At 31.0% G+C, this 15,167-nt stretch overlaps 1 protein-coding gene across 3 annotated transcripts in view; it reads left to right on the top strand.

Annotated features, from left to right (window-relative positions):
* The window catches only part of LOC145311919 (short transient receptor potential channel 1-like), a 61,150-nt gene that overhangs the window by 26,124 nt on the left and 19,859 nt on the right, over positions 1-15,167 (top strand). For all 3 annotated transcript variants that reach the window (XM_080150966.1, XM_080150964.1, XM_080150963.1), the window contains exons 14-20: positions 560-651; positions 1,629-1,850; positions 2,369-2,459; positions 6,201-6,288; positions 10,451-10,545; positions 11,401-11,531; positions 11,798-11,889. In XM_080150966.1, coding sequence (XP_080007092.1) covers positions 560-651; positions 1,629-1,850; positions 2,369-2,459; positions 6,201-6,288; positions 10,451-10,545; positions 11,401-11,531; positions 11,798-11,889 — 811 coding nt within the window. The remainder of the gene's footprint in view (positions 1-559; positions 652-1,628; positions 1,851-2,368; positions 2,460-6,200; positions 6,289-10,450; positions 10,546-11,400; positions 11,532-11,797; positions 11,890-15,167) is intronic.

Raw genomic sequence — 15,167 nt, 5'->3', positions numbered from 1 at the left:
GCTGGCAAACCAGTAAACATACAGGGTGTAACAATAAAAAGAAGGACTTACGCTGGCACAATTTAGTATATTTTATATTTTTCTCCAAAATCTTTTATCTATTAAAACAAAATACAACAAACCGTTTGGCTGTACGGGCTCCTTGATTACACTAAAAATGGTAATTTAATTTTCTTTCTTCTTTTATAACTCTCATTGCAGTATTTAAAAAAAACTTTTGGATTTTTTCATGCATTTAATAAACTACTTTAAGTAACTGTTCCTTTTTAAAATAAAATATAGCCCATTAAATATTAGAATTAAATATAGTTATTTATCGCTTCGTATTATCGACAGCTTTCGGCGGATATAAAAATGAAAAATTATATGATTACAACAGTTAGCGCTGAAGTGTTTAAGACCTGGGTAAGAAAACTTGCATTAATTTTATGATTTGTATTGTAAGATTCGTGAAAAATTGTTGCTATACGTGATTTTTCAATAAGACTGCTACAGCGGATAAAAATCGGTTTGGAAGTTAAACCGTAGAAAAAAATTTTCAGGATGTTTTATGTTTTAGGTTGGAAGTAGGGTGAACTGTAACTCTTTAATCCATGCTGCAAAGAAAAATGATTATGAACGTGTCAAAATATTATTCAACTATGGATACAGGTTAGTACATTGCAATGGATTTAAATATTATTAGTTGGATGTTACGCCAGATTTTCATATCTATACTACAAAGTAGAACGATGTGTGTCTGTTTGTTTGTAACGAAGGGTCTCGCTAACCGCTGAACCGATCGGGTTCTCCTTAACAGGGTAGCTTCTCATAGGTCAAGGGAAGGTTTATAACTATTTTTTGGGGAGGGTACCACCACCCTCTCAAAATAAATCGGCCCAAGAAAAAAATTACCCTCCACCCCAAAAAAAAGAATTTTTCTCCCCCTGCAAATTTTTTTTTTACTTTTTCTCATATAATCTAAAATAAGAAATTGAGTTATCAAATACGACTCCCCCGTTCTCAAGTGCCCCTAGAGGCCTCTAGGGGTCGTAGCCGCTAGTTCTCTAATATAGTAAAACTCTTAGCTGGCTAAAATAACTATACCCCACATCCAACCTTTTTACCCATCACCTCCCCTCCTTCTGGATGAACGAACTAAACAATACATGAGGTTAATATTATCAAGCTAAATTGACGACAAATTTTTCCCTGTCAATATATCAACGCGACGTATATATCCATTACTAATGAGTGGCTCAATGAAATTAATTAAATGTAGCTTTGGAAAATATAATTTCTAATTTTGTGTAGCAATTTTATGATTACTTCCAGAAAGTCTGTTAATTTATTTCAATCATGTTGATATTTTAAGTTGTTTACACGCAAAAATTGGACATGAATATAATTTAAAAGAATTGAATCCTTGGACGATAAGACAAAATATTATCTTATCATTTTAGATATCATAATATCAGGGACAAGGGACCAGGATTATGACAAACAATTATAAATGAAATCACAACCCACTTCCTTACTACCACCCTCCCCCCATTCATACCCACTTTCCTATAATTTTTGTTTCATTAATATGAAAAGTAATCCAAATTTGTATATAAACAATTAAACATTGCAAAAATTTATTGTAGGTTAGAGCAGAAAGACAATATGACTGACCCCCTGAAGAAGATCGAGCTCTTCAAGGCCATCGCTAGCCCTGCCTACATAGTCGCCTCCTTGGAGTACTTCAACGAGGTGTCAGCTGACTTTTTCTGTCCTGTCAAAAAGCTGTTTGAGTTTGCGTGCGAGGCAAACTTTCGGAAGGCTACGATACCTGAGTATAAACGAGAATATGAAGAAATTGAAAATAGGTAAACTTATATTAATATAAACATTAATTTTAATCCCTCCAAATTAACCTATTAAACGCCCATCTTTGCTGTGTTAATAAAATCAACCCAAGAGGCACCTAGAGGGACACTCTAAAGAAAGAGGTGGGGGTAATGCAATTTAAAAATTAAGAAACTCAAAAACTTCCAGGAACCTAATAGAAGGAGAAACTTATCGGTCCGAATGTGAGCGAAATCTTTCGACAAAGACAGACATATAGAGCTCCTATTTGTTTTATATGGATATGCAAATAAAGAATAGTTACTTATTGCATCGTATTATATAGACAGCTTTCCGAGGATACTAATGAAATAATAAATTGAAATATTATAAGATTAATTTTATTACTTTTGTTTTATTCTTCGTAGAAAATTGTCTGTATTACAATGCTATACATAATTTTTCAGTATGGCTATGAAATGGTTCTAATCCTGCGGTTGGTAATTGGTTTCGGATCAATACTGAAAAAACATTCCAAAATTTATTAAAATTTTTTTAGATGTGAGGATTATGCGATATCTTTGCTAGAACAATGCGAAAATTTACAAGAAGTTGAAACATTTTTGCAAACTACAAATTCAGGCATCAAGGTAATGTATTTTTTTTCAAGGTAGTTTAATTATAGTAGCGTAGTTAATTTTAAAATAGCTCTAATTGGTATATCAATAATTCATTTGCACACAGGAAATTGCTCCATTCTGTTTTCAATCCAACAATTTATATTAATTGATAGACATGTGTTTAAATGTATATATGCACAATTACATGATTCAAATCAATTGAAATAAATATTGTATTTTTAAAGTTCATAATATTTTTGTAATATTTTTTAAAAAACAAAAAAATAGAAAATTAGATAAAATTAAAAATTTTTTCAAAACACAAATATTAGCTAAATATTTTAAAATTTGCAAAGTTTTAAAAATTTATGTTGATTTAATTTTTTTTGAGTACGATAATCGGATTTAATTTTCATCATTTACAAATTGTACAATAATTAAATTTTCTTTCCATAAAGCTTTTTAACAAATTAGGGAAAAATATGATAGTTAGACTTTACTACTTGGATGTTACATCAGATTTTTATGTTCTCTAATAAAGCGGTACTCGTAGCGGGCTAAAATATTGATACCCACCTTTAGCCCATTCCCTCTCCTCCTACGAACTGACCAATAAATGATGTTCATACTTGCAACCTAAATTTACGACAAGATTTCCTCTGTTATAATATCCAAATATATTCTACATTCACTATACAACTGAAGGAACAATGGAAAAGTAAATGAGCGACGAGCACTAATAGTTTGTAATTATAATGTGCAGCATCACAGACAGACAGACCAACATATAAGAATTGAAGAGATTCACTATTAAAGATCAGTAATTTTTTTGTAATAACAATCGATATGTTATTACTTGGATCTTGCACCAAAAAAATCATGTACTCTTGTAAAGTGATGCTCCCAGCTGGCTAAAATAACCATTCCCATATAAACAACCCCTTAAATAGTGGATGTAAATATTCATTTATTTCTCTGGTATCTCATTTATATCCCTGGTATGATTTTAGAAGATTTTTAATTTTTTTTGGAAGATTTTATAATTCTTATTAATTACTAAAAGAAAGAAAAATTATACCAGAGAAATAAATTTAATTTAAAAACCAAAATTAAACCACATTTTAGCATAAAAAAATGAGTTTTTTTGTTTAAATGAGAATGATATTCCTGTCCAGTTTTTTGTTTAGGAATGAATATTTCTTACCCTCGTGAATAAATGATGACCTATCGGTCCATCATTTATTCCCTCGGGTAAGAAATATTCATTCCTAAACAAAAAACTGGACAGGAATACCCCATACCCCCCCCCCTATGCCTTCATACTGGATAAACTAACTGACTAATAAATGAGATTCATAATAGCAAGCTAGATTGACGACCAAATTTTCCCTGTCAATATATCCGCGTATATCCTATATCCATTGTAAGATCCATCTCGGGTCAGATGAAGGATCAATTGATGGCAAGTCTGTGGAAAATTTTATAAATCCCATCTTCACTTATTTCTCTTCATATTTCTCTCTACGAGGACAGGAACATTGCAACTGTAAAAGTTATTTATTGCATCGTTTTATAGACGGCTTTCCGCGGATATTAAAATTAAAATTAAGGAAGTAAAATTTTAGACATACTTACCAAACCAATGTACAGTCTGTCTCAGTTCCAACTTTTAAGGATCTGAACCGATATGGTTCTCCTTTACAGTGAAGTTTCTGTTAGCTCCAGTCATTGTTTACAATTATTTTTTGTGTATTTATCTCTACCAAGAGAAATCCCCACAAAAAGATTGATAAACCTTAAACTGTCCCAGGTTTGAGCAAGACGATTCCTGTGACGTCATATAAAAAGGTAAGAGGGGAAGAACATCTCTTCCCTTTTCTCCCATCTCTTTTAAAGAGATTTTCTTCCCCCCTTCCCTTTCTCTTTCCCGAAACGTATATGATGTAACTGGAATCGTCTTGCTCAAAACTGGGACAGTTTGGGGTTTGTCAAAAGATTTAATTACATTAATGTTCTTTAGGTACTATATCCCTGTCCAGTGTCCAGCCTATTCTCTTTATAGAATAGAAGATAAATTGTGCCATTTCTTAAAGAATCTTTATGAACACTTATTGGATTTTCCACATTTTCTTAGCTGAAAATTACTGTTGCATAAAGTTTTTGCCTGAATAATAACCCTAATTTTTTTTATTTATTATTGTAGCTAAGAATATACTTTTTTGAAAAGTAGTGAGGTTTTTTTCTGTAGGAGGGGATGGGATAAATGGGTGTGGATGGAGGGTATCGTTATTTTGTCCTGCTGTAAGCATATCTTATTCAGAGTAAATGAAAATCTGGTGCAACATCCAAGTAATAATTTATCGATTAATAAAATACAATATTAAAACAATTGCTTTTTAGAATTATTGATATCCACATAAATTAACTAAATAGTTTATTGTGTGTACCTAAAACAGTTAGGGAGTTGAATCCATTTTTATAGAAGCAGAAATATAATCTACGATTATGGTTTGGACCCTCTAAAACTGTAATCTACCCTTCCACTTTCCCCTCTCTTGGTGAAGATATCTTCAACGCCGATACGATTTTTGAAATATAAGATTCCACTTTTGTCTCTCTTGTTGAAGATATCTTCACCAAGAGAGGGGAAAGTGGAATCTTAAATTTCAAAAATCGTATCGGCGTTGAAGATATCTTCACCAAGAGAGGGGAAAGTGGAATCTTACATTTCAAAAATCGTATCGGCGTTGAAGATATCTTCACCAAGAGAAGGGAAAGTAGAATCTTACATTTCAAAAATCGTATCGGCGTTGAAGATATCTTCACCAAGAGAGGTAAAAGTGGAAGGGTAGATTACAGTTTTAGAGGGTCCAAACCATAATCATAGATTATATTTCTGCTTCTATAAAAATGGATTCAACTCCCTAACTGTAAAAAAATTCCAGTATGGCTTCGAAACCAATCAATATACACTTAGAAGAACTGGTTCTCAGCCATACCGAAAAAACCTGGAATTGCATCGTATTATAGAAATATTCTGCAAAATAGTATGTACTTTAAAATCTAATATAATCCATTCATTACATGTTATGTATATGTAAACATATTCAGAAGAAAACTTTAAGAAAATAGGCCAATTTAAACTTATACCACACAAAGAAAAATAGAAAAATACATGCTAAGGATAACACATTTTCGTGTTATACTTATACGGGTAATATTACTTTAGAACAATTTTTATATACCATGTTTTATTTTACATATTTTTTTATGGAAATTTTTTTTGCTTATCTGCCAATTAGCAATGGATACAGGATATATTGACATGGGAAAATTTGTCGTTAATGTGTTTCTAATATGGACCTCATTTATTGATAAGTCCGTTTATCTTGTAGGGGTTGAGTAATAGTAAAGTAGGAGGATGGGGGGTGTTGTTATTTTAGCCAGCAGCGAGCAATACTTTATCAGAGTAGTTGAAAATCTAGTGCAATATCCAGTAAAAATATATCGATTGGAACGCCATTACAGTAATCGTCAAGCGTCACATCGTCTTCAATTTGAAGAGGGTGTCTTGAATGACAAATGACAAACAATGGAACCTCGTAATAGTGTCTAACTTTTTATCTTTGTGACGTAACAAAAATCGAAAGATGAGAGGGGAGGTGGGAAAGGAAACCCCTAAAAAAGAAATGGATTTTTGTTACGTCACAGAGATAAAAAGTTAGACACTATTACTAGGTTCCAAACAATGCAGGATTTTTTTCTATTCAGGATGCCAACTATATCTTAGCAATCCTGGATTCCAGAATGAAGTTTGTTGCTCATGAACGCTTTCAGTATGTTCTGCTTAAAAAGTTTGGTAAGAAAATCTATTATACTTCTATTATGTCAGATATAATATATGGATAGGTCAATGCGAGATACAATTTTGCCCAATTCTTAAAAATTCACCTTGCAATTTTTAGCTTTTATTTGTATACTTTCAACTGTAGACAGCGCAGGAACATGGGACCAGGATTCTTTTCTCCCTACTTCTTACCCACTTTCCTTTAGTAACAGAACAAAACACTTTCTAATGTAACGGCCCCTAAAATACCGTAACTTTCATTGACCTATCCATGTATTCCCTAGCACAAAATTAGGGCTCGGCAGCCGCGCATTACCATAAACTTTAATCCCGCTAGTGTGACTAAAATATTTCCTCTCAAAAAGATGGATTGTCTGTTTAGGAACATCCTGTTGAATTTTAAAGTTTTTATTGAGTCGTAGATTCGGCTAATGCGCGGCTTCCGAGCCTTGCATAAAATAGTTTATCACAGAGTGGAAATTTTATCATTTTAGTAATTTTAAATTCAGCTAATTTTTAGATAAATTTTGATTTAAAATTTACTATTCAGTTACACTGCGCTTAAGATAAAGTACTTGATTTTTTATAGGAACTATTAATAAAGAAGCACAATGTTTTACTTCCTTGAATTATGTTACTACTTCAAATTCTTTTTTTGATTAGTTCCACTCTATACACTCTGAGAACCAAATAAATAACCAAATTCGTATTTTCAGATAGTGGCTGCGCTATTCTTTTTTAATGATAATCCTTTAAATATAATATTTAGATGTTTTCTTTGGATACTAGAATTCATAGTTAATTTGTAAAAATCAATACCATTTAAGCACAAGACAAAGCCAAAATTGTGTTAAAATTGTGATAAAAATGATCCACGTGACGTAATAAAATGAGGGAGATGAAAGGAGAAGTGGGAAAGAAAACCCCTAAAAAAGAGATGAATAAACCCCTTATTTTTATTACGTCACATGGATCATTTTTGACATAATTTTATCACAATTTGGGCTTTGTCAAGCAAAAAGATAATTAATTTGATTTAATTTTAGCAAATTAAAAACGGATACTAGTAGCCAAATTATGCTAAATATTACATTTAAAGTACAATAATAAATAGCACATCAGCTAGTCTAAAAATTTAGATTTGCTTATCTATTTGGTTCTCGGTGTATCTAATCATAAAAACCACTTAAAATATGATTTAGTTATAACTTTGATAAAACACCATTTTAATTACTTTTCTTTAGATGAAATTAATATGTTTTATTGGATTCAAGTTAAAATTATTACACATTGGCTATAAAACAATATATATTAGAATAATTAGATGTTAGCTACTTAAAAAAATGGTTTAATTTTTAAAATCTCTGAAATTGTGAAACCTTTTCTTTTAAGAAAATGACATTTCAAGAAAAAAAAAGTTTTCTACCTGGCACTAAAAGATAAAAAAAACTCACCTTTACTTTGTTTTTAATCAAAATTCTAGGACAAGGTATACAATTTTCAATTGACTCATTTTTTCTGTCAGTTTGAATTTTATTGTTGTATATTTTTTGGTCCTTAAGCATGTCTTTTTTTGTTGTTGTTTGCTGCATGCTTTAAATTTTCTTTATTTAAAAAAAATTATGCCTGTTTTTTCCAAGGATTGTCAAGGATGACAATATCCATAAATAGCGACGCACTCAAAAATTAATAATGTTCAGTGAGAATTAGGAAATGAAATCTATTGAAGGGCATACTAATAAAAGATACTAGGAGTGATAAAAATCATGAATCCTTCGAAAAATTATTTATATGTCTATTATTGTATGATTGTCATACTAAGTAAGTTGTACTATACTGGATGCTTTCGGGACAAGTTATCCTCAAAAAATCAGTATTTATCTCTCCGTATTGTCCGTATGATATTGTTCATTCCGTAGCTTTTTGAGCTACGCTACATATGGATGTTTTTATCCTTTAAATCTATATCATTGTTAATTTACTTTTGTACAAAGTCATCCTTGTTTGGTTGGAATTATTGCATTGATAAAATTAAATTATTATCTGATATGTGAATCTAATTTTGACAAATATGTTTAAAGTACATAGTTATAAAAGATATTGCATGAAAAGTCAAGTATTTGCTTCTATGATATTTAAATATGTTTCAAATATACTCTAGCAGTGTTGCCAGTCAAAAATAGACATTTCTCTTAATTTGTATATAAAAGTAACATGATGCTTGTCTGTCTGTTTGCAGCAAAGGATCTCGCTAACCGCTGTTTAATATGGTTCTCCTTTATAGTGAAGTTTTAAGAAGGTCCAGGAAAGTTTTTAAATATTATTTGGGAGGTTAACTCCAACCTCCCAAGAGATATCTTTAGAAAAATATCCCTCCCCCATTTTTTTACATTTAAAAAAAATTTAATTAGAAATGAATTGATAATTTTTAAGAAAATGAAATACTTACCACATCCCAACTATTACAGAAAGCATGTAACGGTTCCATTGGAATTCAGTCCACACGGGATTCAACCCACGGAATTCAGCCCAGCGAGATTCAACCCAACGGTATTCAGCCCACATGGGATTCAACCCACGGGATTCAGCCCACGCAGAATTCAGCCCACACGGGACTCAACCCACGGAATTCAGTCCATACGGGACTCAACCCACGGAATTCAGTCCATACGGGACTCAACCCACGGAATTCAGTCCATACGGGACTCAACCCACGGAATTCAGTCCAAACGGGACTCAACCCACGGAATTCAGTCCACATGGGATTCAACCCATTATTTATGTAAAATTACCAGTTTTTAAAAATATTTTTTTTTAATTTTGTAAACTAAATTTTTAGAAAATTTAAAAAAAAGTTTTGAAAAAAGTTTATGTAAATTTTTTTATTGTAGAACTTATTTTATAAAATATGCTTTATAACAAAATTTGAGAAAAAAGAATTATTTTCCAAAAATTTGTTTCTCAAATTTGAAAAAAAATTACTTGGTTTTAAAACTGAGAATTCAGTCCACACGGGATTCAACCCAATTTTTATATATAAAATTCTCAGTTTTAAAAACAAATAATTTTTTTTCAAATGTGAGAAACAAATTTTTAGAAAATAATTTTTTTTCAATTTTTTTTATAAAGCATATTTTATAAATATTATCTACTATAAAAAAATTTACATAAACTTTTTCAAAAAAATTAGTTCTCAAATTAAAAAAAAAATTTTTTTTTCAAACTGGTAATTTTACATATATAATGGGTTGAATCCCATGTGGACTGAATTCCGTGGGTTGAGTCCCGTATGGACTGAATTCCGTAGGTTGAGTCCCGTTTGGACTGAATTCCGTGGGTTGAGGACAGTATGGACTGAATTCCGTGGGTTGAGTCCCGTATGGACTAAATACCGTGGGTTGAATCCCATGTGGGCTGAATACCGTGGGTTGAATCCCGTGTGGGCTGAATACCGTTGGGTTGAATCCAGCTGGACTGAATTCCGTGGGTTGAATCCCGTGTGGGCTGAATTCCAATGGAACCGCATGTAACACATGTTATAAATATATTTTTATTTTTCTATACATAATGTATGTAATCTGAATAAAAAAACGTTTTACTTTTTATTAAATTATTTTGATATATTGCAAGTTTTTTTTATAAGTCTAGTTTTAATTATATAATAATTTGTTTGGCGTGTATTTGTTCATTGATTGGACATCGTAAAACAATTTTTTTCCGTATGACTTCAGTAACCGATTAATATCCTCTGGATTAAAACCGGTTCTCTGTTTGTTACCGTATATCAGACAATTTTCCACTGAAATTAAAAAAAGAATAATAAATTTTTTTAGCCCGGCTTTTTAACACATCTTGCTTATAATCTGAAAATTTTTCATTTTTATATCCGCGGAAAACTGTCTGTAATACGACGCGATAAATGACTATTATTACCTTTTAAAGAAAACAGTTAAGTATCTTCGTGATTGATTCTTGGAAATGATCTTCTACAGTACCCAAAGTTTATTAAAAGTTGGAAAAAAAACTTTGGATACTTTCATAAAATCGGGATTGGTTGTTTCAAACTAGCAGTGTCCAAACTTTTCAACCAACAAGGAGTATTGAAATTTAATCTTACCCTAATGATGAGAAAAAATTAAAAAATAATAATATAATAATGTATTACTCAATGTAGGTGAAACCGAGTTACAAGATGTTTATGATAGTTTTAAGAATCCTCTGTGGTTGGATATGTCCTGGTTTGCCAGGTCTTTACATGTACTCAAACAAGTAAGTATTTCAGACGAACAGACGAAATAAAAAGTAGCTACGCCTTTATATCTACCCTACATTTACAAATATGAAATCTAGGTTAACAAATTTTGAAAAATAAGAGGATAAACAAACGAACTTAAAAGTGTTTAATTATAGAGTTGACTATGTTGACAAATTTTCCATTAAAGGAAATAACTATTCTACAATTAATTACCTTTTGTCGAAGCAAGCCATTAAAATGAAAATCTATTTAGCATTAATTGATTGTCAAAATACAACAATTATTGCTATTATAGTTGTTGCCCTTGTTCTTTTTTAAGCATAAAGACCATTAATGATATTTCTATTTTATTGTTCCTGTAAAAATATGAATGAATGTGGAATAAAAGTAATTCATGTACCAGCATACATATATTTATTATAAAGAATACTTTCTTCATTAATTACACTTTTCTTTATTTAACCTATAATTATTGTAGTTACCATCTAATCAGGGACGTCAAAGCCTTTTATTTTAATAGGGGTAAAATGAGGGATTTCAAAGGTTTGCAGGGGGTAATTAAAGTATTTTTAAAATTTTGATGGGGGTAGAATGAGGGTTTTCATAGTTTAAAGGGAGTAAACACCCCATTACCCCAAGCCTGAGAAGTCTATGCATGTAATTACGGGTTAAAAAGAAACTCTATAGTTTAATTTTTACAATAAATCTTATTTGATTTATGATTTTATTTAAACACTGTCCTTTAAGACAATGTTTTCTTAGGCGTTATTAATACTATTTCATACTTACATGGAAACTTATTTGCAAGCGCATAGTACTTACTTTAGTATTTAAAAATTCAATTGATTTTACAATATTTCCTTATTCAGGTTCCATGTTACCTGTTGCTCTTTTTGTACCCCCTGTTTTATTCTTGTCTGTACCCTACCCTGCCGTCTGCGAGGGGTAAAATGCAGAAAACCCCCTGGTTCTGCAGAGAGTGGAGGGTTCCACTCAACAGGTAAAATTTTTGTTTATGTTAAAAATAACCTCTCCTTGAAGGTAGATAGTAAACACGGGTCAAAAACTTTGGATAATTTGGAATAGCTAGCAGCCTTTAAACTTCTTAGTCTTAGGAAAGCTTTGATTCTCGCAAAATTTTACTGTGCAACCGCTTGACAAACTTGTTAGATTGGAAAGAAATTTATCCTTACAGGCAGACTGACTAGAGCAATAGAACTAAAATTTGATTAATATGTTTTAGGATTAAAATTGCTTTTGTTTCAGGGGAATTTACACCGCATTTTCTTACATAATCTTTATCACTCTGATTGTGAGCTATGTCACAGAACCTGTACCACCCTATGTTTATATCATTGGTAAGTTACATTTATTTAACCTGCGACTGTGGCGTAACACGTAGTGCATCCGCTCGTTGTTGGGTAGGTGATAAGTTCGAATCTCGGCGAAGCTGCTATATCAGGTAGTTTTAGCAGATAGTTTTAGGGTTCCAGGACAAATGCAGGATCATCTAAAATATTAAGTTAAATTAGTATATACAAATAAGCTTCCCGCAGGGGGTTAGGCATTCAAAAAATAAAATAGGTTAGGTCCACTCCAACGTTTGTCACTCCTGCGTTTGTCCTACGATCGTTTTTAGTAATATAAGAGTTTGCATTGTTAGAATTGAGAGGTACAAAAAATATTTTTAAAACTTTATATTTCTGCTTATAAATCAAATTCAACTTTTTAAATTGCAGTACTTAAAATATAAAATAAATAATAAAACTTTTTTAATCTCACACAATATTTGAATATGTAATATCATATTATACACTTCTTAAAATAATATCAAAGAATACATGAAACCAAAGTGATAGATTAGGAAATCATATCTATGCTGAAATGAGTTTAACTACTTATATAATAGACTTGCACAAATGCAAGGATGAGTAGTTTTTTTTGAAGAAAAATCTGTTAGGAGGTTTTAAAAAGCCCTATTTCTCACATTCTTCTACAATGTTTTTTTTTGTCCGTAACGTAATGAAAAATGTGTATTTTCTTCTGTTTAAGATAGATGGCTGATTTTATAATTAAAATATTTAAGTTAAGTTTGACTTTGGAATTAGTTAAAAACATCCACATTTATTATATACTTTACTTTGTCGGTCAGTCTGTTCAACAATTCATAATGTTATTTGTTTCAATTTATATACTTCTTCTAATGATTTTTTATTTGATGATTTCATTTTTTAAGTTATGACACTATCTTTTATCAAATAAAAAAAGCTTAAATCCTGAACTAAGGTTTAAACTTTAATACGGTTTAATAATTTTAAAATTATTAGAGATGTAATCCAAAAGAAGCTTTACCCTTTTTCATAATTTACAACCAGATCTATTTCTCTAAAATTAAACAATTTTTAAAAAATACAAAAATATATGCTGTATAGTCCCATTCGTGATAACGCCTCTTAACTCTTAAGAGGCGTTTCTCCGTTTTTTCACAGTATCTTTTCTCCTATTTCTAGCCCCTGTGTGGGCTCTAACCCTGCGATGCCAATTACCTAGCCCTGTGGGGCAATTACCTAACCTAAGCTAAACTAACCTATCAAAAGCCATTGTGAAAAGGGACTATACCCAATATGCTCAGTTATTGTAATGGAATCATGGAAATTTATGGTTAAAGAATTAATAAAAGTAAAAATAATCATATATACCTATATTTATCATCAATTGAACTAGCCCTGTATTAGAAGAAAAGTTGGCAGTAAAGTATATTGTACAATGTACATTGTACCGCCAAATCCTGTCTATCAAAACAAATTGCACATCTTCAAAGTATATTTGGAGCATGTGAAGCAAAATTAATACAAGAGTTGCAATATTCTAATATTTTTTTTATTGCTTTTCAAACTATTTGCTTTGCACCTACCCTTTAGAGACTTTGTACCCCCACCACACCCCAACATTTATTTTTGTTTTGACAAAAAGGGTGTAATCTATCCCGGGGGGTACAAACAAACAGCTTTGAATTACCCTAGAAATTGTGAATTAATCAGTCAAGCCAAATTGAAGTCCCCCCTCTAGACTTTGCAGTTGGTTGACAACTGCTGTTGCAATTTGTCAGATTGTAATCACGCAACCTTCCCTGAGATGCCTAAGGTCGCAAGGAGGAATATTTGTGGTGAATTAAGATCTATCAAGCAACTTATATCATGCTATCCCTTGTCCTATTTCTTATTGATATGAGACTGCCATCAATTTGGGTGGCTTAAACTCTAGCCCAAGGTAATGTAATAATTGAGTAGCTTCCACGAGAACCCAAATCAATAACTTAAAATTCTTAAATAGTGCTAGTTTTAGTCTAATATTTGCTGAAATCGAACTTGCTGAAAAGTACCCCCCACTGGTATTTGAAACTTATTACAATGCCACAGAGGAAACTGTACATTTTATCATATTCTCCAAGAATTACTCAGTAAGATGCTAGAATGGATAACTTTGTATTGGGTAAAACATTTTCACGTATCGCCTCGAAACCTATTAATATCTAGTGGATTAGAACCAGTTCTCAATCAAACAGAAAAAAAATTATTGTATTTTAAACTAATTTAATTCATATATTTTCGCTTAAAGTGAGAAAAATTATGTTTCGCATGCATTTTCGTAATATTTCACATGTGGATATAGAACTCTCTTTTAATACAGATTTTGATTGATCAAATCTTAAAGATAGGTAATAGTACCTTACCTAACTCTCAACTCACTGTTATTTTTCGTGTATCTATCTGTAACATTTAACATTCAAAGAAAAATATTATGGGGTTATACATTTTTCCCTGTTTGCCAAATTTTAGAGTATTAGATACAAAATAAAATATAAGCTTGAGAATTTTATCTATAAAGACGTATATTTTAGAAGCAAATAAAGTCCTTCGTATTTCTATGTATCTGAATGGAGGTACAATCATCCTTTTGTTTGTGTTGATAGCTATAATAGTTTTTGTAATTAATAATAAACTAACATTTATCAATTAAGCCATGACACTTTTAATAAATTTAAAACTTATTTATCTTCAGATATTACACGATCTATGATTATGATTTACTTTATTTTAGACAGATTTAATTTATTTCTAATTCCGACTTTTGATTATAAAATTGGTAAACCCATATCAAAATGAGCCATTTTTATCAGTTTAATATTAGCAAAGTGTTTGATACCCTGCTCTTAGTCTTATTTAACTAATGTGTTTTGAAGTGCAGAAATTAATATAGGATATATGTACGTAAATATGTTTTTAGGGAACTTTTGGTATATAAATTTATGTTGCTAATATGGACCTCATTTATTGATTAGTTTGTTCATACAGTAGGAGGGTTGGGGATGGGGTAAAGTGGGTGTATTGGGGAAGTATTGCTATTTTAGCTAGATGCGAGCATTTATTTATTAGAGTACAAGTTGATCTGGTAATAATTTATAGAATAGTGTAGAGATAGCAAAGCTTTTCTTTATTTGGGTAAGTTGGTACTTAGACGGGATTGGCTTGGAAGTGTCTTTAGATTGGAAATCATGATAAGAAAGGTATTGATAGCCCTAATCATCAATTTATTCAAATTAAAATCTTCCTTTCAATCTTGAGCTACATAGATT

This window comes from Acartia tonsa, chromosome 2 (genome assembly GCF_053477335.1).
Source record: "Acartia tonsa isolate MP-2025a chromosome 2, ASM5347733v1, whole genome shotgun sequence".
Classification (NCBI taxonomy): Eukaryota; Metazoa; Arthropoda; class Copepoda; order Calanoida; family Acartiidae; genus Acartia; species Acartia tonsa.
The sequence above is the reverse complement of the archived record's forward strand: the minus strand, read 5'-3'. Positions and strand labels throughout refer to the sequence as shown.